The sequence below is a fragment of the Chelon labrosus genome, assembly GCF_963514085.1.
Source record: "Chelon labrosus genome assembly, chromosome: 21".
Taxonomy (NCBI): domain Eukaryota; kingdom Metazoa; phylum Chordata; class Actinopteri; order Mugiliformes; family Mugilidae; genus Chelon; species Chelon labrosus.
The window spans coordinates 2516875-2543453 of record NC_140354.1 but is presented as its reverse complement, the minus strand read 5'-3'; the positions used below and the strand labels follow the sequence as shown (position 1 = coordinate 2543453).

The following is a 26579-nucleotide window of genomic DNA, read 5'->3' as shown; positions in this document are numbered from 1 at the left end:
GATTCAAAGCTCTCTTTTTTTTGCACCCCTGATGCTGAATGTTAAAGATTAAAATGATGGATGCCTTTCACTGGTATCCACAGAGGGTTTATTGCATGTCAGCAGAACTCTTCAGCCAAGAAAAAGCATTCAGAAATAAAACACATCAATCACGTTTGGCAGAAACCTGCTGCTGATTTCTCTTCTTTCTGGTTTGATACTTTTAAGTTTTGGGCATCTCTGGCCAGATCTCCATTCAGTCAAGACACAGCCATGCTGCCTCTTAACTGAGCTTGAGGATTACTTTCTGACAACCTAGTCAAATCAGAAAGTGAAGCCAGAATCAAATGTGCGCAGCCCCAGAAACAGGGTGCCACATATGTAGCCTGCACTTGCTGAACCTGTTGAGATGAAGGAACGCTGCTAACAAAGCAAGGCAGGAACCCTGAGATCATATGGGATGAAATGTAACTAATGCAACCGTGAAATATTTCCTTTATGACAGTCAGTTAAATTTAAAAAAAAAAAGTATTTAGCGCATCCACTCCAGAAGGAATGGTTTCACCTTCATTGTATCTTGTTTTCTCACACACAGGCAGCCCAACTTTACAATTTCCCCAATTACTCTTGGGTACAGAACAATATACATAAGATTTTGGAAACAGGTGCAAAGCATCAAATAACCACTGCAATGCTCTTCTCTGGTTTTATAGCCAGCACTAAACACCAGAAATAAGGATCCTTTGTTTCCCACTAAAACTTCTGTCAGGGAAATGAAATCTGATCACAAAAGGTCACATTCTAGACACATTCTGTCTGATGCCAGATGTTAACAGCTGTCCACTCCAGCTTGACATCAGTGCGGCTGCGTTTTTATACTGTGTGACTCAGGACAGAGAACATTTAGGTATAAAACTCTATCTAAGGTAGAGCACAGAATGCTGACTTAAGTATTTAAAAACACGAATTATTCTCTTCATCACATGACATGAATATTTAATAATCAGTTGATAAAAAATGGGGGGGGGGGGCATTTGGAACGAGGTGGGGGTTGAGAGGAAGGTTGAGGCCTTTACTGGTGTGTTAGCAGCCTCTGCTGGCCCTGCATATGCCAGTACACTGACTCATGATTGTTTACAACAGCTCTACATCGTGTTCAATTCAGTACATTTGTCATGGTATGCAAACCAAAGTGAAATGGCGTGTTTGACATACTGCGTTTGAATTGAGAGATAATAGACCACAGACAGGAAAGCATTTTACAAAAGACAATATCATGAATATAAAGAAATGTTAAAAATGATCATATTAGACCAAAAAGATCAGAAAACACTCTTGGGCACACAGATAAATGATCCATCCTGTTCCTTCTTCGCTTCAACCAGTATACAGAGTCGCGCTAACTAAAATGTTGACAGCCCAAAACAGAGATGGAGAGCTGTTTAAATTTGCAGAGAAATATAAATTGCTGTTGTAACAATTGTAACAACAGCAATTTATATTTCTCTAATAAAACAGGTCAACAACTAATGAAACAGGTCTGTAGCTGCACACATACAGACCTGTTTCATTAGTTGTATTCTGTCAAGAGAAAAAGGAAACTACTGTAAATAGCAAAATGCCAGAAATATTAATTCAAAGACTAGTTTTGTTCCTATGCAGAGGCTCTGGCACACCAGCTGACAACATGGTCAAAAACAGACAAGTTGATATATACCTGGCTTACTGAGAGGTATCAAACAAAAGCAGCATGTGCAAATTAACTGTAAATGTGCCTTTGTGCTTGTGTGTGTAGATGTGTGTATGAGTAACTTCACTTGCTTTCACCTGCATGACAGACAGCCATTCATCTGTAAGAATTGTTTAAAAGGTAATTCAACGGAAATGGAAATTCATTATATTTCCAACAACGTTTCGAAATGAACGGTGAAAAGAAAAGAAAAGAAAAGAAAAGAAAAGAAAAGAAAAGAAAAGAAAAGAAAAGAAAAGATATTTCTAAACGATTATACGGGCTTTTATTATGAAAAACTCCGGAAGCGATAATGTTGTGAGGGCACGTTTGACACTGTCGTGTCGTCCGGTACAATTGGTTGTTAAAATGGCTCGTCTACCACAGTCTAAAATTGCTATTGTTTCTACTATTTTGTTTGTCGTATGCACAAGTTTTGTACATTGTAATAACGGCAGGAGGGTAAGTGAGACATGTTACTAATTTAACCACATTGTTCTAAACGTAGCGAAGCGGAAGCTGTACCTGTTAGCTACGTGCTTAGCATTAGCCTTGTGTAGCTAAATGCTAACGATGAATTGTATTTTCATTCTCAGGTTGGTGATGCTTTGGAGACTGAGTTCGGCGGTTTCTCTGTACCTCTTGAACACTCATTTGAAGTTGGTGAGAACAAGTTACGATTATTGTGTTGCTATAATGTTGTATAGTACGATTGGCAACGCTGGCAAGCTAGCTAGGCAGCCTTGTGCAAGCAAAAACGCCTTGGAGAAACCTACACACCAAGCTCCATTCAAATATCTCTCACTTGAATAGTTTTCTTATATATGTACACTCAGTTGCCTGGTCTTGCATAAGTGGAGACGTTATGAGAACTGTCAAGATGATAATGATAATACAGTATTATACACACCTGATACACACATTTAAGTACATTTAGACCGATCAGACACAACATTAAGAGACCTACACAGTATTAGGCAGTTGGTCATAATATTATGCCTGATCTGTGTATATTGCCATTTAAAGTGGGCCACTAAATATTGTTTTTTTTTGTTTGTTTTTTGTGCAGGGAGTTTGGAATTTTTTTTAATAAATATATATAAAATATATACAAGAGATTTTTTTTTACTCGAAAATAATGTGTAACATTTGTACTTGTTCATTATTGCACATTAATTTATTCTGTCTGGTCTCACTGCGTTTCTTGTTTCAGATGATGTAGCAAAATTTCAAGTTCGTGGAGCACTGGTGCTGAAAGCTGGAAGAGAGCCCAGCGTCTCTCTAAGTCAGAACCAGCTGTCAGAGGAGGACAGAGCCAAACTGAAGGTGAGAATCAGGGTGAAAGAATGTGGGCTGGAAACTGCACAAAGTAGAGATTTTAAAAATACCCAATAAACATTTATGTCTTTGCAGACACACCTAGCCTCAAACAGACAAATACACACTGTTACAAAGAGTTCTTTACAGTTTAAGTGTGATCAGACTGACACAGCAGGGAGTTACATCTCTTAACACGATTATTTTCATCTTCGATGACGCCACAGGAAGTGGCGTCAGTGGACGGTCTCTACAGAATCAGAGTGCCTCGTGTTTTCCTGCAGGCAGACAGACAGACGGAGCGACAGATGGAAGGATACCTCACAGCATTTGTCAGAGCTGTATGTATTTTACTAATCTTTACCAGCAATAAATTGAGATAAGAGAGTACTTTGTTCGTTAATGCTAAGGGCATCCCTAGATGAAGATATTCATCAGTTATTTTGCATATCTATGTTCCTCTAATGGGACTGATTAATGAAATGATTGACTCTGGATTAATTGAAGGTAATAATGAACAATCATGGTCTGTCTAGATCTGTCTGATCTCTCACTTTATGATTGTGTTTTGATTTCCTGTATATTTAGAATATCATAAAAATAAAGATGTTTTACCAGAAATGGAAAATGTAAAATCAGTGTTAGTTCAAACTTACAGACTCTCAAAATCAGTGTAATTGCAGTGTAAATATTTCTAAACAAGTGGATCATATGATTCAGAGTTGAGTAAGAGCAGACCTGAGTGGTTTTAATGTTAATGTGAAGCTGTATTGTCCTCTGATCCTCAGTGTGCCATGGTTGAGTCCCATCTGAGTGATGTGATCACGCTTCACACTGACGTCTCTGGATACCTCATTGGCGTCTCCATAGTGACGTTACCTGGAGCTTGTAGGGGCACTGAAGTTGAGGATGAAGTTGATCTTGAGGTTTTCAACACCACACTCAGTATCATGGCTCCTGTCAATGCACCTGGGTCAGTCCTATATTCACCATTTATTTAGTTTTTCCCTATTTGCTACTATAATGAACTCTTGTTTGACTCTCACTTTGATTTTCTCCCTTCTTATTCTAACAACTTGATAAATCTGTCTAGGTATGAGAGCATGTTGCAGATATGCTATCCAGTTCTGTAGCTGCATTAGTCTTGTTCTCACAGTGTAGTTGTTTTTTTTGCCTTTGATTTGGTTATTTTTGCCTTGGCTTAGCAACTCATTTACCCATAGGTAGAACATTTTCTGCCTTTCACATACACTATGTGTCACTCACACTCTGGGTTTGTTTGAATACTAATTGTCAACTTTCTTCCAGACCTGAGACGGCTCTATTCCTTGAACGAATGGAACAGGAATCTGAGAAGAAAGGGAAGAATCCACAAGAACAGAAATCGTTCTTTGCCAAATATGTAAGTGCTCACACTGAAAACTGCTGATAAGACTTGCCGGTTGTGCCTTTAAGATATACTCACTGTCTGCAGTTTACTGTATTATTAAGAAAATGCACAAGGTAATTTGACATGGCTACTTTGCAAACATCAAAATGAAAACTTGATAAAATTTAGTTATTATTTAACAACTACATCTCATCAAAAGGTTCTCTTTACCAGCTACAGGTGACGCATACTTTTGTCTTTTTAGACAATCATTCAAAATATCTGTTGTGTCTTGTGTTTGTGTTTCCGGAATGAATGAGGCAAACCTGTAAACACACTACTAAAGCAACATGGTCACAAGTGGCACAAACTACCTACTAATGTAATATAAGGGATCAGATCTCAAATACTTCCGTGGTACATCTTGGGTGTGGTCACACCTGCGCTTTAAGCTGGTCACTTTTAATTGGATCACTCTGGATGCATGTTAATACCAGGCCTGAACAAGGCCCGTGTCTTTGGTATGGTTGAGAGCCAGCTCAGACCCAGCTCTGTACTGCCATTCTTCCCTGTGTGCTGCCATTACCTTTAACTGAGAAACTGGATTAGTCATCCAATATTATTCTTCCCACAAAGAACAAACGAGTCATCTTTTAAAACCACAAGTTTTTGTGTGACATTTCAGGCTCTTGTTTGGTATCACACTTGCTCTCCATTTGAGCTACATGTTTGGAAACATTTTCACGGATGCCACATTCTATCGCTTGGCTTGTCTGCGCTCCTTTACCATCTTTCTATCTTGTTTAACTGCACCTTGCTGTGTTCAGTGACTTGTGTTGACTCTGTGCTGCATCCAGTAACAGTGTGTTGACTTGGTGCTGTACTGTGTTCCAGTGGTATTTGATCTTGGGAGGTGCAATCTTTCTCATGGCCACCAATTCGGCACAGCCCCCAGCAGAGGGAGGCAGAGAGCAGAGCTGATTCCCACTGAAGTACAGTCTCCTTACTTGTGGCTCGTTCTGTCCCCTCCCTTCTCTGCCTGTCAAACTTTGTATTTAACTTCTCAGCAGTGTGACTAACTGAAACCCATTCCGTGGCTTTCCTCTGTCTCCTTCTTGTTCAGGTCCAATGCCAAATACATTTCGCCCTAATAAATCCAAAGATTACAATTTTATTTTTTAAAGTATGCAGAAGCATACATGGTAAACAGTCAGTATATCCTAAATCTTATTTCTCAGTGTCAGTCTGCTTTGAATGTGTTTGGTGTTTGACATCTTCACTCTCCAGTCTCTCAACCACTTTAACACTTTTGTTCTCTCCTGTTCAGAAAATAAATTGAACCTAATTGGGGATGATCAATCTGGAAACTCCATGTCGGTGATCGTGGTTAATTTATCTTGAAAGACAAACTATTGTTGTATTTACTCTGGCCCTTTTCTTGTTTTTAACCTGCAGTGGATGTACATTGTGCCACTCGTTCTCTTCTTGATGATGTCTGGTGCTCAGGACCAGTCAGGAGGAGGAGCTGGTGGTGGAGCCGGCAACGGAGGCGGCCGATGATCAAGATGTGAATATTTCCTGAACAATAATTCTCTTGAACAGATTTTAACTGCTGTACATAACGCTATTTAAGGAAGGTAGATGTCTCTCACTGACAACTTAAACCTATACAGTACAGAGGAGATATTGTGCTCTGAAGATGACTGCATTTTAATACTAATGTGAAAATAAAGTATTTATTACTTGAACAGCCTTTTTTATGATTTTTAGACAATTATGTCTCAGCTACAGCTCCTGTTTATTAAAAAAAAAAAATAATAATTAATATACCGACCAGGCGTAACATTATGACCACTGACAGGTGAAGTAAATTGACCATCTTGTGACAATTAAATGTTCTGCTGGGAAACTTGGACCTGGCATTCATGTGGATGTTACTTAGACATGTTCCTCCCACCCCTTAGCAATGACACTCCTTGATGGCAGCAGCCATCCCCAGCAGGATGCAGCCTGACACAGACACACACACAGAAATGCTTTAGGAACAACTAAAAACTGTTTGGGAGGCACAAGGTAGATCTACACAATATTAGGAAGGTGGCCATAATGTTATGCCAGATCATTGTGCATATATACAGAATATAATCTAAAGATTCATTTTAAAATACAACATTTTCAAAACTCTAGTCAATTTAATTCCTGTGACTTTTCCCAAACCAATTGGTTTGTTCCTGTCACTTTCCTCTCTCTAACGAGGAAAGCCATGACCGCCTCAGTATGAGTTTGCTGCGTTTGAACTGGAAAGCATCCATTCAGCAGTTTAATCCCGTATAATGCAGTCAGGGGTTTGCCCTAGTGGGATTAGAGCAGCTGCTGCTGTCCCCCAAGCGTCAACGGTTGTGACGGTTTATTCAGTAAATGCTGCTTAAATAAATAAACTGTGCATACAGAATGAATTCAATGATATCCTCCCAAATGCTTCATTATATTTCGGGCAAATGTTTACACACACAGTGTATGCTGCTCTCAAGGGCTGGCATTCCTTCTGTATTCACAAGGTTTTAGAGTCGCTGGAATGAAAAAGGCACCTGAGAAAACAGCTCTCTCAAAACCACACCAGAGCAGAATACACATTTGAATGGGTTTACTTGAACATTTAAACATTAAAATAACACAAATCAGTTTTGGCATTGCTTTTTTGTTGCATTTTTGTTGCATTTAGGGCAGAACATATTCCAAAGTTCTGTTTTGAGAACCATGAGGGTTTTTCATCACGTATATTGAAAGCAAACCCCAGCAATTTAGTCACATCATAGAAAAGAGCTATGTCGTCAGCCAATGATTTAATACATTAACACAACAAGGTATGTTAATACTGCAGGTCTGAAATCTAAAATCCAGCATCAAGCTACATGGAAACTTGGAGAGTATTAAATTTAACATCCAAACACAAAGCCCGGTGATCCTGATTCCATTTTGAGGGAAGTTAATGTGAATGCCTTCTTGCCACCCATCTTTATATTTATAATTCTGAGTCAGGGACAGAGATCACAGCTTCACAGCAACATGACTTCAGAAACAGAATGTCCCAAAATCCCTGCGCCAGCATTACCTCTCCTCATCCTTATGTCAGTCAGTCACTCTGGCTGTTTTTAGTCCGGGTGTCCTACTGTGAGGAATATCCTCTTCTTTCAGGAGGCTCAGTGCTGAGCTTCAACACTTTAGTGCCCTCTGCCCTCATCCAATAAGCAGCCAGGCCTTTCTCAGAACGACCCGCCAAGTCACAGAAGCACACACCAGCCCGCTCTGTGACTGTTTCCAGCCGCCACTTCTGCTGTCTCGCCGAATAACATGAGGGATAAGGTGATAACAACAGCTGAGAGAAAGAGGAGATTTGGAATGAAGGGAGTGGGACAACAAACGTCATCTGTTCGTAAGATCTGCTTTCGTCAGGTGGGAGAGCCGTGATTGAACATGAAATGTTTCCTACCAGCTCAGCTCCTTCAGATCCACAGCTTTCTACCAACATAAACACTAAAGGATCATGGGAGGCCTATCAGCACCCAGCGTGATCTATGTCCATCTACCAGGAAGCAGGAGGGAACATACGACTGCTTTCAACAAGTACATAACAAATCGAAAGAGTATTAGCTAAAATTACTGCTAACATAAATATAATGGTGTTGAAAAGAGAATGACATTTTAACATTAGAAAGACTGATGAATATGAGAAAGGTTTCATTTGATAAATAAAATGTTAAATCTTATATACAGTCTATAAGTCAATATAGTGCAGATGAAAGTGTTGTGCAGGACGCTGAAATGGTCATCTGAGCCGCAGAGAACACCGGTGTCAGCACGACACCATGTCTAAGTCAGACCGCAGACCCCTCCTCTTTTGACATCTAGTGATTTAAGGGCAGTTAAAAGGTTTATATTGTGCTAGCGCTGAGAGGTGACAGTTGATTTTGGTAATAGTGTTAATCTGAACACAGTAGCAAATTACAGGTAAACAAGCCGACCGTCACGGGTGCGCACGGTGCTCAGACATAATCCAGGTCAGAAGACATCATCCGGATGATGATAACAGCTAACTCTGGACTCAACGGGGAATAGCACTAGCGCACGATAACAAAATATTGGTGAAATAAACGAGTTCTGCAGATAATGCATTACTTAGAGGCTGTGTTTCGGTGCCCCAGTCACTCAAACTACATGGATATACGCAGATCTAAATATCTCCCGAAGGAATACAAATTACACAAAAGTTATATGGGTGAGTAAACAACCGTATTTTATGCCAGAAATAAGGTCCAGGTTGTAAAAACCAGTAGTTCACCTTCAAAAACATTACTTTTGACATTTCTTTCCCTCCTCCTCAGGGTCGAATTGTGTGCGTGAGTTGCTTTGGATTCATTGGGAAAGGAATCATCAGTGGTGGAATGTAACTCATGTATATTTTCCATAACATAGGTTGTTACACTGGGAACATTCATTCATTCATTCATTCATTCATTCATTCGTTTTCTGTAACCGCTTGACCTCTAGAGGTCGCAGAGGGCTGGAGCCTATTCCAGCTGTCCTTGGGGCGAGAGGCGGGGTACACCTTGGACAGGTCTCCAGTCTATCTCAGGGCTAACACAGAGAGACAGACAACCATTCACACTCACATGAACACCTACGGCCAATTTAGAATCACCAATGAACCTAACGAGCATGTCTTTGGACAGTGGGAGGAAGCCGGAGTACCCGGAGAGAACCCACACAGGCACAGGGAGAGCATGCAAACTCCACCCTGTACTGGCCCTGAGACTGTATTGTATTCTAAAATTCTGATTTACAGCATTAAAGGTTTAAACCTTGCCGTTAAAGAGCTGTTGAATGGAATTTTTAATATTTGTAATTCAGTTTGGTACATTTATTTTACGGCTAAAGTTAAAAGTAACTTTTGCACCTATATTTTACAGAGGCATGTACATGTATGATAAACTCCAAGTATACACTGATCAGGCATAACATTATGACCACTGACCAAATTGACCATCCTGTGACAATTAGATGTTCTGCTGGGAAACTTGGACCTGGCACTTGTTACTTATACATGTTCCACCCACCTAGTCCAGACCAGGACCCCCCACCCCATAGCAACGACACTCCTTGATGGCAGCAGACATCCCCAGCACAATGCAGCCTGACACAGGCACACACACAAAAACGCGTTAGGAACAACTCAAAAAACATGAAGAACAGCACAAGGTGTTGACCTGGCCTCCAAATTCACTAGATCCCAAACTGATCAAGTATCTGTGGGATGATCTGCAAAGGCCCCTCCCCTCAACCCATAGGACCCAAAGGCCCCCACTAACAACATTCTGTTGCCAGACACCACAGGACACCCTCAGAAGGACCATGTCCATCCTCTGATGAGTCACAACTGTTTTGGAGACACAAGGGAGACCTACACAATATTAGGAAGGAGGTCATAATGTTATGCCTGATCAGTGTAATATACTACTTTTACCTCCTTGTTTATGATGAGTTGTTACTTTTTTGTTACTTTTCTCCTTTAAACTTTCAACGTTTGTATTGAAATAGCCGTTTGAGTGCCGAAATTATTTGGACAAATAAGATCCATGAGATGGAACCTTTGGACTAAATTTACAAACTCCATAGTCATCACACTAAGAGCTAAATACTCATAAACAAAAACACTGAGAGACCAGTGAGAAGGAGGAAACACCTGCCTTGTCAATCAGAGCAGAGCTAAGAAAACTACATGAGGAGGTCTTGACAGGCGCTGATCAACATCCCAGCAGGCCTTCACACCACAGCCTTACCCTCATTGTGTCCCTCACACCCTAACGTGCTATACGTTTCACCGCTGCTCCGTCATGTTAACATGTAATGAAGTAACATGAGGCACCAAATGGCCACTGGGATATTACACAGTGTTCGTTGCGTGTATAATGTAGCGTCCCTAAAGACGCCCAAAGGTCACGATACAATACTACTTAAGCCCACTGACTGACAGCAGTAAGCAGCAGGTGTTGAAATTTGTTTTCGTATCTAGCACACAGTGTATGGAGCCGGCGTTAAGCGGCTGGTTGCACCTCATTAAAATTCTTGCTCTTATAACAGTTAGACACCTTCTCGTGACAGGGAGTTATTTCCCATAAGATGTAACAATCAAGACACAACAAGAAGTGTGCAGAGAAACACACGAATATCATTCACTGCTAACATCTTCCTAATGTATTATGTAATTATATAAATTCTGCCTCATGTTTTCTTTTATTCATGAGTAAAGTTGTACATTTAGCTAATAATTCATATAATCTTCCATACTCTGAGTGTAGGACTATGTTGTGGTACTTAAAGAGTATGTCTTCCGCCACTGGATGTGGAATTTTATATGTGAAAGCACAAAGAGATCCTTCTTTTTGTCCACTTGATCTTTGATATAAAAAGGTCATAATTCTAAATGCAGATGCAAATGTTTGACTTTTAATCAACTCCCAAATTTCTTTGATTCATATGGTCATTCCATTTCTGCAGACGCAGACATGCATGTAAGGGTGGATCAAACCAAAAGTGTTGTACTGTTTGACCGAGCTGAAAGTTATGGAGATTGAGATGTCCTGAAAACCAGAGTTTTTGTTGAATACAGGTTAAATAAATATTTTAGCCTCATGAAGATTAGAAATGCTTTTGCATATTTAGAGTTTTAAGCACAGACCTAGCCTCTGTACTGGATTCTAGGAAAGGATTTGAATTAGATTTGAATATGTATTCAGCTCTGATAAGCTATAATTTAGATATACAAATTAAGGAAAAATACAAAAATGTACATCAAGTTCTGCTGTGAGGCTGTACAACCAAGCCCGTTCCCAGTAGACCATATGTGTACAACTACTGTTTTTGTATTTAATTTACTATTTTGTTTTTTATTCAGTGTTCACTTTTTCTTGTTTTGTGCACTGTCTATATGCTGCTGTAACACTGCAAATGTCCCTACTGTGGGATAAAATAAAGGATTATGGTATCATATCATATCGTATCGTAACATATCGTATCGTATCGTATCGTATCGTATTGACCCACTGACTACTAATCTTAGTTTTAGCTGTTCTGTAGGACGTGCCCAGAGCATTGCCCAGACCTCTTTACCAGACCACTTGCTGATTGATGTGGCTCTGGTCTGATGACAGCTCCCCACTGACCTGTTGGCTGCCATCTTAAAGACTGACAGCTCACGCTCTCTATACAGAATATAACACCTATAGCTCGTGTCAGCTTTTACTGACACGAGCAGACCAAGATCATCGTATTGCTACGGTGACAAAACAAAGCATGCTGTATGTGTAGATATTAGAATCTTGGTACCATCTATCATAATAACTTAAATTAGTCTGTGTCATCTCCTATGAATGTGTTTTGAGATCTGGGTGTGTACCGCGTGCACAGGCTCAGTCCATGTGTATGCAAATAAGCGTGCACACTTGGGATATACTGGGTATTTGCTTGTCTCCATCAATCTGATCCCCAGAAAAGGATCAGGAGTTTCATGTGACAGGACCGTCCCTTTGGGTAACTGTTCCATCCCATCCAACCAAAACTCTTCTCTAATTTTCCCTCCTCCCCCGCTCATTTAGAAGTTAATAAGAGTGACCCCTTCGGAGGCGCATCCCAAGACGTCCCTCGTTTGACACCAGCCAACGCCGCGAGCACAGAGACAATCATGCCGGTGCCCAAAAAAGGAGGTAAGAAACCATCCTCACCTGAGTCAAATGCCTCAACTGTTTATTGCACACAATATTTATAACTACATCAGATAAAACACGAATAAACTGTGCCCTAATGTAATATTTTACTAAATATGGAAGCTAAAATGTGTAATTTTTTATCATTTAAGTGAAGTTTTTTAATTCTGTGTACTCAAATGTGGCAGTCGTGTTAATTAAACTGTTATTTAGAAGGATTTGATTGCTCCATGCTATGTGGCCTCTAAACTCTGGGTACTTTTCATGATGTTCAGTTTTATTAAATAAAATCTTCATTATCACTTATTTTCTTTAACTTTGTGCAACAAACACATTTCAGATGTGAAATTAGTAATCAGTAATCATATAATAACCACAGAGATGTACTGTGCAATGCTATTTTTCCCTCCATTTGAAATCTGTCACCACTTGAGGAGCTTTATTCATCGTTTGTCACAGTGTTTTATGGTGATTTGATCATGTGTTTTGTATATTGTTTATTTGGTGCTGACCATCCCTGTAAATCAGCTCCGAGCCAAACGTCCTTCCACACCTCGGCTTCTGCCAGCTTTCTCAGGACTATTAATCATGTCAACGAGTGTCTTTCAATGTCACGGCCTCATCTGCAGTTTCAGAGCTCATATTTCTGTCCCGGGACACACGGGACACACCTGTCTTGGTTCGTACTTTCTCTCGTACTCAGAGGTATACAGTTTATATGAAGGTTTTCCATTTCTAATCAACACTCTGTTTTTCTCAATCCATAATAACTTACATTGTCACTAATCCCTCCTCTCCAGCTCCCATTATAATGAAGTGTGAAACGCTGCACAGTAATTCAAGTACCGAAATGTCTATCTTAGTATCCTTTAACGGTTTAATTTGTCACCGAAATGTTTGTGAAAAGTCCAATGAGTTAATGGCATCAGTCAATGTTTGATGCATAATAATGCACTGAACAAGATTAAATAATTTAAAATAGTCATAGTGTAGTGTGAGCGATCGAGTGCTTTTTCTGCACATATTAGCCCCTGATTTCTGCATTCCCCTCGAATCTTTCACCTTCAGATGTGCGCTTCATCCCAAAGGCAAACAGCCAAGTAGTCTTAGACGCATGACAGGAACCAGAGGGATGAGTCTGGATCTCCCACCTCCTCATCTCACTATCTTCTGATCTTGCTGTCTCAGTGGGATGTTTAGAACCTGATCTGCACAGATAATGTAGCTCTGTCCCACTGAGAGCGGAATCTGTGGAGGGACAACTCTTCCCTTCATGACTGTCCAAAACAAACAGTTCTGATGAAGCGTCGAGACATCCTCCGCTGACCTTTCAGCTCGACCGTGCTGAGCTGTTCACTCCTTTAAACATGTGCTCAGAGGGCTGACGCTCGTGTTTTCTAGCTTGTCGTTGGAAATCGCTTTCATCTTTTAAAAGTTATCCTCAAATCCTGTTCCGGTACTCGCCCAAGCACCTCCTGAGAAATAGCTTCGTCCAGATTTTCATCCATTATTCCTGACTTGATTCATGAGGTGTCATTATTTATGGTCCTGTTGCCCTTAAATATTTTCATGCCTCACACCTCAATGTTGCACCCCACTCTGTCTCCTTCATGTCTCTATTGGTGTGATGTCAAGTCATCAATCTTTTCGAGTACCTGTTTATTGCCTCGGGACTTTCCTGTTGATCCCGCTAAGCGTGGACAGACATCCAGAAGGTTTTAACCCCCACAGAGCAGCCAGAGTTCTGGCACATATTCAGTCGCACAACTTACTTACAAGCATGGTGCTTCCCTCTGAGGTTACCTGAATTTAATGACAGTGTAACATTTCTCCAAATGCCTGTCCTCTAATCTCTCCACGGGAATTCTTCGTAGTATTGTGATCATCCCCAGAAGGCTTTTTTTTATTATGTCCCTGCCTTACCCTTCCTTAATGGCAGAGAGCTGAGAGGGAGGGGAATAAAACTGATGAAGTGATCTGTCACTACTGACTTTCTGCTCAGCCAGTTTCCATTGAGGACTTCATGACCTTCACTGTATTTGTCTTTGTCCTGCCAAATCTCTCCTCCTCGCCCCAGTTTTTATCCATCAGATGCAAGCTGTTTGTACACCCACCAACAGGGTATACACATTTGAACCACTCTTTGATGCCCCATAATGACATAAGGGCCATATCGAAAATAAAATTAAGCAGGGTCCAATTATTAAGCCTACATGCCCAGTCAGTTATCAGACTTTCTGGTTCTGTGTGTGATTCAGGCAAAGCGCTGCCACCCCTTCAGTCACATCTGATGATGGACTGGAGATTGTATAACAGCCTCACATTTGTCCTCACGGTAGTCATGCCGTTGGCATCCTCCTCAGCTGAGGGTCATGCAGGTCATAGGACTGCTGAGATCAAAGACCTTAGGACGGGACTAAGCAAGAACAAAACCACAAAGTCAGATACAAATATATCCATATAACTGAAACACTGAAGATTATATATAAATAAAAGTAAAATGTGTACTGCTAGGTTTACTGTTAGCACTGTACCCAGTGACAAATTGAAATACTTTTACTTTACTCTTGCATTTCTTTATGCTAACATTTACTTGAGATTCCACTCATTTTATTTTGACAGTTAGAATTACTAGTCACCTAACTATGGAAGTTAATTTCTGGCAAAGTGATGATGAAATAAGTCATTATAATAACAAACATTCCTAAATTAATTAGTTATTATCTCAAAATAATCACTTGGTTTGCCAAAAAGAGGATTCCATAATTAATCAATTTAAAAAACCCAACAGTGTATCAAAGAGTTAACATTCCCTCCACTTTGACCAACATTACATGAATATATCACGAAGTTACTCAGTAATTCAGGACTTTTACTTACCATGCAGCATGTTGTGGTTGTGGTGGTTAAGGAAACACTATCAACTCTCTCTCTCCTAATTTCTATCGTCATAGAACATGGTGTCAGCAGATTCAGTCTTGGCTTGCTCTGATATTTGTTCCTTTCCTTCGTTATAGTGATCTCTAAATTCAACAGAGAAATAATACTAATAGTTTGTGTGTTTTCTGTAGGCTTTTAAGCATATTTAAACTTGATGATAAACCATGTGAAAGTATAAAGTTTTGTGCTAAATGTCCCTTTATGCTGATGATGTAAAATCTTAATTTGACACGGTCCAACTGTTTAACGGAGTGAAGCAAGGATTTATATCTCTAAATGTTTAGGATTAGAAGTAGAATTAAATATTCCACTCAGGTTAATCAGCATATACAGTATATTTAAGTGAGCGTTTAAACAGCATTATACGGGTTATTTCCTGAAAAAGGAGACTAAATGTTCTAACAATGAAAGCTGAATTTATGTTAGAGAAAGCCTGTCTGTATTCACCATAATACATTAATCTCACAGCCATGGGCACATTTAGAATCCTCCTTAAATAGAATAAAACTGAGGCAGTTCTTTGTAATTTACACTGAAAGGACACACAAATTAAGCCAATGTAACAGATAGATGAGTAAGAATGATGAGCGGATAGTTGTCTGTGTGAAATCTGAGAAAGTTGAGGGGTGACCAGACGATGATGACCAGACGGCTCAGTGTGGGATCATAGTTTTCTCCAAATGTCAGAAGACACAGTGACTCACGGACTGGAGGAGGAACAAACAAACAGAGATTACACTCCAGCCCACAACATGACAAACATAGCCCCTCGGAGCAGTGAAGACACAGCTTCATCCACAAAGTATATTCTTAGAACCAGACTCCTGCTGTCCGTGGCCGTGATCCTTAACAAATGTACGCTGGGGCCTCCGGAGTCCCTCTGTTGAAAGACGAACGGGGAGGGCTCCAGGATCTGTCATGAATCAGTGAGCCGACATTGCACACATGCTCCTCTGTCATTTACAGTGTGTTGAGAGCAGCAGGTGACTTAGTGCAGATGTGCAGACGAATGACCCCGTAGGAGAAATCACCCGGAGTGATGTGCATTTCTGTTCTGTGTAAGTCAGTGTGAGGAGACTGTCTGAGGAGAGGCTGTGGGTCACCTGCTACTGAACAGTGACTATGTGTTTCTGTTCCAGGAAGGAAAAGCAGTAGTGCTGCAGAAGGTAAGGACCAACGTGAAGCACTGCTGTTGTGAAGTCTTCATAATGCGATCCATGCACTGAATTAAACCGCCATAAATGTTTGGTCGTCCTCTCTTGACAAAGTTTGATGTGATTCTCTTGATCTCTCTTTAGAAAAGCTGCCACCATATGAACCAAACATCCCTGAGCCCACCACCAGAGCTGACTTCATGAAATGTGAGGCTTTTTTTTTTTAATCTGCAGTTTAAAAAAGGAAAACCATTTTATTCCAAATGAATGCCATGCACAGATTTTCAACAGAATTTAGAATTCTGATTCAAATTTCACAAGCCCAATTAATTGTCAACATACGTTAGGTCAAATATGGTCGATAGTAGACAACATGGATTCAATGGGAATGTCTTGAGGCAATCAATGAGTTAAAAATATTGCGATTTAAGAATTTTAGTTGTAAACTGATTATTATTGTCATCATTATTCCAAACTGCTGCAGATTATCACCTCAAACTCCTCTTCTCTGCCATTTACAAAGTAAAGTTGTTTCAGCACCAAATGGATTTTGAAAATCTAAAAAGCTGCCTCCTTTAAACCAGCACATCAGGAAAAGTCCACTGGTCCCATACTTATCTTTGTCAAATTCAACCATTAGATTTTTTTTTTAATAATCTCTTAATTCATTCATTTTTTCCCCCCTTTTCGAGTCCTCATCCGTCTCTGCCTCTTCACCGTCAGTCTCCCGTTTTTAACTTTCTCAGACTGGCTCCCCGTGACTCTGGATGATAAAACTGCACAGAAGCTGTTGTGGATTTCAGAGGGTGGCTTGAAGGTAGCTCGTACCTCGGATGCTGTCTGCCCGTATCCCAACAGGCCTGAGAGATATGAGCACTCTCCACAGGTACAGGACATCAGGATGTTGACGATGCCACTAAAACACTACCCTTACTTTAACATCACATATAAATCACACGAACCTGACCTGCCTTCCCTTTTGCTTGATAATATCTATACATCATTTTATATATCATTTTGCCTTCAGTTCATTTAGTTTTAGCTGCTCTGTGGACCTACAAGCCAGCAGCATTTACTTAGTTCATTTAGATTGTAGGTTAAGCTAGCCAGCAGCATTTGGTTAGCTTATATTTCACAAGGTTTGAGTTAGCCTCTGCTGTTGAGCGGGCCATACAAGCCAGCAGCATTTACTTAGTTCATTTAGATTGTAGGTTAAGCGTCATATCACATGACTATAGGTTTGTAAGGATTTCTCAGTTGGACAGGGCCTCTAAATGTGTTTTGCCTGGGATTTTGGCACAAGGGATTGTAACGGCTAATACTGTGTATTAATGAAAGTCATTTTAAGTTCTCTGAGATTGTGAAACTTTAGTTTCTTTCAGTGGTGAAACAAGAACTGAGATTGTAGCAAAAGTGTAAATACACCAAGACCAAAAAAACTAAAAGTAAACATCCATGATTTAACATAATGTTTAATAGTCAAATTTTCAAATAAAACTGCAGTTGTGGTTGATCTATCACAGATTAAGACATTTTGTTGTTTTAGCTGTTTGAGGAGGAGCTACAAGAAGATTTTAAATGCACTGTGTACTGGAAACACTTTAGTCCAGTTGTCCCCATATTAGGGGTCGGGCCCTCCAGTGAGTCACATTTTTGCATCTCGTGTTGTTGTATGCCAGATCTGAATGTGAAAAGTTACAGCTGTTTAAGAGAGCGGAGCAAAGATATGATTCATTCCTCTGAAATGAAAAGTAGAAAGTAGCAATAAACATTCAAATAAAGTTCCAGCCCTTTAAAATTATACTTCAGGGCACTATTTGAGTCCAGCAGTTATCCCATTACAAATACTTTTTAAAATGTTTGTGCTTTTTCAGAAAGCATTATCACTTGCCAACAAAATGTAATTTTGGACTCTTCCCTCACTTTTAGGTGCTATGTAAGGAAAGCCTGCTGGGCTATCGAGGGTACTGGGAGGTGGACTACGATGGCTGGGTGGTGATTGGGGTGGTGTGTGAGAGCGCACCCAGGAAAGGCCAAGATGGGCCCTGTGGCCTCGGGGAGAACACCACCTCCTGGGGCGTCGGATGGTCCGGCTCCTGCTATCAAGTCTGGCACAACAGCGAGAACGTGGACATCCAGCTGCCTGCCTGCCCCACCATAGGCGTCTACGTCGACCAGCCCGCTGGTATCATAAAGTTCCTTATAGTGGAGGGAGAGGGCGAGAAGGAGGTGCGACAGATTCACAAGTTCAAAGCCAACATGCAGGAGAAGATTTTTCCCGGGTTCTGGGTTGGCACAGGTTCCTTCTGCCTTATTAGGAAAAAGGATCAGTGACACAAGGGAGAATTACCATGAGGGGAAGGGTCAAGCAGTGTAAATTGAAAAAGGTGTCAGGAGGAAGATGGAAAGCTTGAGATGAACTTAAGCACTAGATTGTATCTGCTTTCTCTGCTGCATGACAGAAGCTTATTTATTTCATATTATAGCCAACAATTACTTGACTGAATATTGTGTATTTCTGCGCATTTGATTTAACCGAGGCAAATAGGCAAAGTTTAGTACGCTTCATTACATGCAGGGCTTTGCATGAGTGTTTGTTAAGAGTCTGTATCTTTTTATATGTGCTTAATGTAGCCAATAAATTCTGCTATTGTGTAATTACATTGACATCATCTATTATATCTGTGTAATGCTGCATAGAGTTGAAATCACACAAATTCTCTTCTAATACAGTCCGCTGACACCATCTAGAGACCACTAGTAACATTACAGTCTCACACATTTGTTCAAATGATCACACGCTCAGTCTTTTCACTTGGTGTTGCTCCTTTATTTGAAACATAAAAGTACTTAACGGAACATTTACTGGTTTTTGAAATGTCAGCGACTGACATTTTTCCTTTCAAATCAACCCAGTCTTTCTTCCTTTCTCACGCACAGTCACTTTCTCATTCATTCATCATTTCAACAAGATATCCGGAGCCAAAGGAAAAAAAAAAAAAGAAAACGAACAAACAATACCATCTCCTAGAACTTTTGGTTTAAAATCATTCTATCAGTCAGTCATTCATTGGCAAAAGTAAAAGTAAAAATAGGCATGTTATGAGGAGGTGCTGGTGTCCTCTGCTCACACCTTGAAAAGCCACTGCTTCATGTTAAGTGAAACATTTCTCTGGGTTCTACTCCTTAGACGAATAGCTTGGTTTTCTAAGGGGTGGCAACAAACCTGTTGGTCATCTTTACCAGTGAATGATGGGATCATGTAGAGAAAACATCCATGTCATGGCGCTAGCATATTAGCATGTTATGCTAAATGACAATTAGGTCTTTTAAATGAAAACCTGCCTCTTTGTGATAAGAGTTAATGACTTACAGATGCAAACATTTTTAAATGAAACACCATTAATTATATTTTAGCCAAATAACGTAACAACGGCATCTGCAAACACAGTCTTGATTTTCCCAGCTAGTTTTTACGGAACATTTTGGAAATATGCTTAACTGCTTTCTTTCTGGGAACCCGATGAAAAGATTGACATCACTGTCGTGTCTGCACTGTATGTCTGGAGCTAAATCCCAAGTTCAATTAGCTCAATTGAAAGACTAGATATTCGGTGAAAAAACAGCGGCCATGGCTCTCTGTGAAGCTCAAAAACACATCTCTTAATTCTCTTTGACTCCCTCACTAATTAATGGGCTGCATCATATTTGTTTAATCTGAGACATGCAGCAATGTAAATGTGAAAAAAAGAGAGTTTTGTCATCTGCACAGCTTACCATACATTTGTGTTTGTTGAAGGTGTCAGTAATTTTTGGCAGCAACAATGTCTACCACTCCATGAAAAGAACAGCAGCAGTGCCAATAAACTGCTACCCAGTTTGTACCCAGTTCTACCGGTAAAGTACCTGGTTAAAGTTTTTGTTTGAACGATCTGACTGCAATTTTAGCATTGAATGTAACCATGTATGAACATTTCCAAGTTTTCCTGTCATTTCTGGTTTGCCAATGCTCCATGAATGCGGATATAGCTGGAGAAGATAGATAAATCAGTCGCACCTTCTACTGTACACATATTTAACAGCCAAGAAATAACATGCTAGTTAGCTAGCTTTAGAGGTGAAGTGTCCAGCTAGTTGTATCCAGCTTGCTTTTGGCCTGCCAAGCTAAGCTAAGCCAAGCTTCTCCAGATTCTAGCTTCACATTTAACAGACACGAGGTCCCAATCTTTTCAACCAACTCTCAAAAAGAAAACATAAAAATGTATCACAAAATTATTTCCAGCAGCATTTGGCTTTAGAGCTACTGTTTTCATAATTAAGCTAATATCACTGAAAGCTAACGTGTTAGCATGCGACAGCAGAGCCGATGAACTGTTCACTAACATCTCATCACTTCACTGGTAATTTGACCAAAAGGCAAACGTTCAGCATCAGTTACACAATTACACAGCTTGTTTTAGTGTCTTGTTTGGTGCAGTGCGTCACTACACACACATCTTGAGGCCCAATCTTAATGTAGTGTTCTTTAGTGGCTAGTATTATGAAGTATTTTGTGGGGGTGGGGGTGTAGTATTGAGAATGCTATTAGTGTTCATAACAACACGTCTTCACGACTCCTCAAAGCATGTGCCGTTAATTTTGGTTAGTGAGAAATAAATGGAGGTACTAGCTTTTACATTGTTTCACATACTGTACGTCACATTTGCCAGCCAATCCAGGTTTCCTCCAGTCACCACAATTTGTCTCAACATGTCTCTCTGACGCAATCCCTTTCAATCTTCTTGCCTCACTCACTTTCTCTTTCTCTCCCTCTCTCTCGCTCGTTCAGTGCTTTAGGGAGAAGTCCCCTGTGTTGAGACGGGGTCGGGGAAGGGCCCCAAACATTTCCGTCCCATCAGTGGCACCGGGGGCCAGCAGGGCCTTCATACTGGCGGCGATGTGCTCCAGGTCAGCACAGCCCACCTGAGAGATGGACACAAAGAGACTGAACATTAACATCACATTTATTATTCACCTCAAATATTCAAAAATTTGCCCAGAATGACCTTAAACACTTTTACAGTCACATGAACCAATGGAGCCGTCGTGGCCATTAGCTGGTGTATCCCTACTGAGAGCTGAATAGTGTCTTTGTATTGGTTTTTGGACAGCATGAAATATATCAGGATAAACTGGATAAACCAGTTTTAATTACGAACTATTTAATTATGATCCCTTTCTTTTTCAGGAAAGCAGTCTATTTTTTAATTTCAGTTAAGATGATTCTACTCAGCGGTGAGTTAACTAAGTTACTGAGAAGATCGTGCCATACGCACATTCTATGTTTGATGTAATCATCTGCCCATCCTTTCTGTTATTTTTAATTTAATATCCACTTTTTGCCCGTGTCAGGATCCTGCAGATGATGACTCCAGTGAGCTGATTGGCGAGTGTCAGGCTGTTCTGACCTGATCCTCTGCACCCAAAATATGTTAACAGACTTATCTACAGAAAAGAAAACTTGCCCAAAAATATCTGGCTAGCTAATCTGGATTTGTGCTGCATTAATGTTTTGATCTCTGCATGTAAACCAACAGCTCTACCCTTCTGTAAAATGATCCGTGCTCACCCGTTCTCCACTGCTGCCATCTCCCTGAGCAGCTCTGTTTCCCCTGCAGCCCCACACAGGCACAGAGACGGGCAGGGAGCGGGCCAGTGCCATGGGGTGGGCATGACGGGACGAGTATGCAGACTGACCCATAGCCATGCCACGAGATGGCGGAGGGGCGTCCTCGCTCAACGAGCCTGACACAGACGGAATAATAAATGTCTATAATCCATGAATTTCTGCGCATATAATACGTGACTTTTATTCAGCACACCACTCTTACCGTCAGTGCTCTCCTCCTCCCCGTCAGACTCGAAGAATGGTTCACAGTCCCGAGAAAGAGAGTCCTCGTCCATTGAAAAAACACCTGAAGCACAAAGAAGATGATAAACTGTGTGTCCATCATGCGGCAACTTTGGAGGTCACTGCAAGGTAAACTTGATAAAAAATGTTTTGAGCTTTTTCAACTCCCTCCACAATTGATTTTTATTTCATTCCTACTCTGAGCCGCTTCTGCTTTATGTACAGGATTTAAGGAATCTACCGTCCTTTAATCATATTTGGTATGCATACTGTCTGAATCAAACAAAAAAATATATTTTAATATATTTGGGAAACACTGTAACATCCCTCACCAGCACTTTCATTCCCGTATGGCCTTCTCTCGTCCATGTCCTCCTCCTCCTCCTCGTCCTCGTCCTCACATTCTTCTTCCAAATCCACAATCCCAGCCCTCTGTCTCCCCTGCTCTATCTCCAAGTCGCTCTTCTCCCGGTCGCCCTCTCCGTTGCCGTTGTTCCCGCCACCCTGCCCGCTCACAGCTCCTGAGCTGTAAATTGACGGGTAACTTTGGGAGTACAGCCTTCCGTTGGGACTCACTCCACCCACCACGCCGTCTCCTGTAAAGTTCTGCAGAGCATAAAACACATTATGGAATGCAAACTTGCTCAATGAATACCTCAAAACAAAAACCGTCCACTCACCCCCCTGTGAGCAGGGTCAGAGGTCAGCTTAGTTCCCCCCTCTCCCCCGGCTTGGCGTGTGTGCTTTTGGGCTGTTAGCATGGTTGTGGAGTGCAGCACACCGATGTCATCCATGTAGCGGCGCGCCGACTCAGCCAGAAATCCCTGACCCCACACGCTATAGAGGAAATCACACTCCCTCGGAAAGGCACTGCTGCTCTCCCGTTTCCTCACCCCATCTCCTTCTCCAGTTGATGACCGGAACTTCTTACAGGCTGTGAGAATGGCTAAGTCGCAGCCAGACTTTTGGCAATACACTTCCGCAGCAGAAAGTAGCGCCAGCCAGCTCTCTTTGTGGTTGTCTGGGATCTCAGGCTCAGATGACTGGGTGATGGAGGCCATAGTGGTGCGATTACTGTTGACAGACTTCAGATTGGATGAGACTGATGAGGAGGTTTGGGACTCGGACAAATCGGAGGCTTGGATGGTGGCTGATACAGACGGTTAACTTTGGTAGCTGTGGTGAATCTGACTTTCCTTAAATGGTTGAAAGCTTCAGTTAGTTTCTTGCTGGTGTACTTTTTTTGCACTGATGACGATGCAGGGGGAAGTTATGACCTATCAGGCAGAGAGGCACTAGGTGACTTTAAGATATGATGTAGGGGTTATGGGGTGTCCTTAAACGCTGGAGAGCCAGGGGAGAGAAGTTGCCAAGTTGCTGGTGATACCTGGAAAAACAAAAAAAATCTATGTCATCTGTAAGCCTTTAAAAAAAACAAGACCTGGAAATTATTGTGAATTGTTCTTTTTACTTGTGTATGTATCGTGTGTGGATTGAGAGCCTGATTTCGTTTAGTAAACATGTAAACTTGCATAAAGCCGTCAGTGCTCTGAGTGTCGAAGCTGCCTGTCACCAACCAATGCTAACTACTGTAGCTACTGTAACGTTAGCTCGCTGTAATGACTCCTCTCCTGTAGCCATCTTTGCAATGGTTTCTGCCTCGTTTGAAACAGCACGCTAAGGTCTTCTATGCAGTGCTGCTACCACTGCAGCAGCAGCTGTTGTTGTTGTTGTTGTTGGTGGTGGTGGTGGTGGTGAGCTTGTTTTTTATCCAGTGTTGTGTGCAGGCTCCTCATGATGGAACCACATTTCACCTCCATTTTCGAGCTTCAGCAGGAGCCGAGACTCGGGAGTATAAATTACAGGAGCGAAGGAAGACTTTCACCCACCTGTTCTGTTGCTTTCTTCCACGCTGCCAGGTGTTTATCGAGCTTAAAATTCTTTTATTCATGCGGATTCTCCCTTCTCCCACGGTTTCTCTCCCCTTGCTAGGCTCTACACCAGCGGCAGCAAGCTAGCACGAATTACCAATACTTCTTTTCCGGTGAAGAATTTCGAAATAAAAGCCGTGGCGCTGAACATGCCACTCTTTTCTCTCTTTTGTGTTGCCAGTAGAGGTATTTTGGCCATAAAAACAACGTGTTGTGTCTGATTGTAGATTATGCTTGGTTATCATGGCACGGCACACAAACTAGGGATGATAAATGAGTAACTGAGGATCACCCGAACATGCAAAAACGCGGAAATTTGTAAAATCAATATAATGATATCTTTAGAAAAAGGATTTGTTCATAGATTTAACCTGTCCTTCAAGATAACTGTTGTTGTCCACATGATTATTCCCAAACCCAACTGTTGTTTTAGGAAGAAGGCAATCACTCAATTAGCTCAATTTCAGCTCAATTTCAAATTTTAGTTTGATTTACCAAAATTATTCTTGCTTTTAATTTCAGTTATTATGCGCTCTCATCCGGTTTTTTGCCTTAGCGAACTTGGTGCCGCTCTGACGTCACCTGTTTACTGACTTCCAATCGAACGCACGTTGTACACGTGACCGAGGCCTGTGGGCGGGCTCGTACTCGCCCTGTTCTCGTGCACGTGTACCAACTCCCCCTTACCTAAACCCACCTACCAGCTGCTCACAAGTTACATGATTGAACTTTGTTTCTCAAGTCAAGCCTGAAAACAAACAAGCTGCTGCAGCTGTAAGATAAATAATCTTCAGCTAAAACACAGCTAACAAGTACAAGTCACAGTCATAGTGTTATATTAATCACACGCATGGTGTTATGTTAATTACTCACACTTTGCTAGCAAACAGTATAAACTCCTGAACTGTGTCGCACTTTTTGTATTGCATACTGCACTTTTTTAGTCCTTCTTGTTTGCTGGTTACTTTTACCCTTTCCTAAATGTCCTTAACTGACATTTTTATGTCTAAGGAAGTGTCATCGAAATTTCATTATACTCCTGTCTGAACCTCAGTATAATGACAATTAAGTTCTTCTTGATTTTGATCAACAGCCCTGCATTAGCCATTTGTCTCTGTTTTTATTACCATTATTATGATTATAATTATTATTCTGACAGTCACTTGATTGTCACTGAAAAAAAACAGTTACAGTATATTGATACTACTCGATTCATGGGATGTAAGGATGTTCACCTCACAATGGCTCATGAAACAGGCAGTGTTGTTTACGCCTTTGTTTAGTCACATGAGCATAAAAAAACATCATATGGTTTTTGTTGTTTTCTTCAGGTCACCAGTTGATGGGCGGCTCTTCCTCGCTTACCCCCACGATTCAGGTGCTCTGTCTCAGTCCTTTGATAAACTTCATCTGTTTGAAGATGGAGGCTCTGATCTGGTCTCGGTAATTACATTTCAATGTACATTTTTAGCCAGTCAGTAATGAATTACAGCAGCAATGAGTGTACACAATGATAAAATGTGTGTTTGTTAAGACAAAGGCACCAAGGAGAACAAACCTCTTTGTTGTTACAGTATATTGATACTACTCGATTCTTGAGATTTAGACGGATACAATAAAATGTTAAACAACTGTTCAAATCGCGTGACGTAGAAAGTATGTGCTGTTTTCTTAACTGAAACAAGGCCAATTGAAGCTAGGAAAGTGTTTGCAGTTGTGTGTTTACTGCCATCTGGTGGCCACCAGCAAGAATGCAATGTTATAACGTCGAAGTCAAAATTGGTAATAACTACATAGATTGCCTGGCCAAAAAAAAGTCACCACTTTTTTCAGCTGGCAACAAGTTATTTAACCCAACTGATGCAATGAGTAGCTTCTCATTTCTTGAACAACCATGTTGAAAGACACATCCTATGGTCGCAGAAAAGATGTTAGTCTGTTTGAGAAGGGTCAAATCATTGGTATGCATCAAGCAGAGAAAACATCTAAGGAAATTGGAGAAACTACTAAAATTGGGTTAAGAACTGTCCAACGCATTATTAAAAACTGGGTTGCATGTGTGATGGTTCTGTAAAGGGATGGTATGTGGTGTTTTCCTACAGGGTGCTTTGCTGTCATTCTTCTGTTGAGTTTATCCCAAACCAGTTCAATGGGGTTAAAGTCTGGAGAATGTGCTGGCTGTTCCATGTTTCAAGCTTTCAAGTTTGCCATCTTGTTCTTTTTTCCTAGGGTAATTCTGGCATAGCTTGGACTTAAGTTTTGGGTTTATCTTGTTGTGGGATGAACCCCTTACCAACAAGGCGCGTAGCAGAGGGAACTGCGTGGAGCTGCAGAATGCTGTGGTAGCCATTTTGGTTTGGGGTGCCTGTCACGCTGTACAAGTCACCGACCCTGGATCCAGAAAACAGCCCCGGACCATCACGCTTCCTCCTCCATGTCTGACCGTTGATGTCACACACTGATGATCACATCCTTTTCTCCTACTTGACGGCGTACAAACATTCTGCGTG

General features: G+C 41.0%; 3 protein-coding genes across 3 annotated transcripts; 2 read left to right on the top strand and 1 right to left on the bottom strand.

The window, feature by feature from the left end:
- Positions 1-2036: 2036 nt before the first annotated feature.
- On the top strand, positions 2037-6142 carry emc10 (ER membrane protein complex subunit 10). Its single transcript, XM_084571178.1, has 7 exons — positions 2037-2170; positions 2305-2371; positions 2922-3034; positions 3253-3366; positions 3814-3998; positions 4334-4427; positions 5850-6142. The coding sequence occupies exons 1-7, from the start codon at positions 2078-2080 to the stop codon at positions 5952-5954; spliced, it is 771 nt and encodes a 256-aa protein (XP_084427304.1). The 5' UTR covers positions 2037-2077; the 3' UTR covers positions 5955-6142.
- A 5990-nt stretch (positions 6143-12132) lies between these two features.
- Positions 12133-18905, top strand: LOC311506123 (tripartite motif-containing protein 16; the record flags this gene model as incomplete). The annotated part of the gene is made up of 5 exons (XM_084570005.1): positions 12133-12154; positions 16234-16260; positions 16393-16455; positions 16995-17134; positions 18178-18905. The coding sequence occupies 5 exons, from the start codon at positions 12133-12135 to the stop codon at positions 18580-18582; spliced, it is 657 nt and encodes a 218-aa protein (XP_084426131.1). The 3' UTR covers positions 18583-18905.
- A 154-nt stretch (positions 18906-19059) lies between these two features.
- akt1s1 (AKT1 substrate 1 (proline-rich)) lies at positions 19060-24160 on the bottom strand. The gene is made up of 6 exons (XM_084570605.1): positions 24028-24160; positions 22819-23525; positions 22471-22744; positions 22119-22202; positions 21857-22032; positions 19060-21210 (listed from the first exon to the last, which is right to left on the bottom strand). Exons 2-6 carry the CDS (start codon positions 23197-23199, stop codon positions 21073-21075), a joined length of 1053 nt encoding a protein of 350 aa, XP_084426731.1. The 5' UTR covers positions 23200-23525; positions 24028-24160; the 3' UTR covers positions 19060-21072.
- Positions 24161-26579: the final 2419 nt, after the last annotated feature.

Excerpts from the sequence above, each read along its gene's own strand:
- emc10 (XM_084571178.1), top strand. The coding sequence starts at position 2,078 with ATGGCTCGTCTACCACAGTCTAAAATTGCTATTGTTTCTACTATTTTG. Across the intron at positions 3,999-4,333 it reads GCTCCTGTCAATGCACCTGG|ACCTGAGACGGCTCTATTCC; the intron begins GTCAGTCCTATA and ends ACTTTCTTCCAG. Across the intron at positions 4,428-5,849 it reads AATCGTTCTTTGCCAAATAT|TGGATGTACATTGTGCCACT; the intron begins GTAAGTGCTCAC and ends TTTAACCTGCAG.
- akt1s1 (XM_084570605.1), bottom strand. The coding sequence starts at position 23,199 with ATGGCCTCCATCACCCAGTCATCTGAGCCTGAGATCCCAGACAACCAC. Across the intron at positions 22,745-22,818 it reads CTGACCCTGCTCACAGGGGG|AACTTTACAGGAGACGGCGT; the intron begins GTGAGTGGACGG and ends TATGCTCTGCAG. Across the intron at positions 21,211-21,856 it reads ATGGCAGCAGTGGAGAACGG|GTGGGCTGTGCTGACCTGGA; the intron begins GTGAGCACGGAT and ends TCCATCTCTCAG.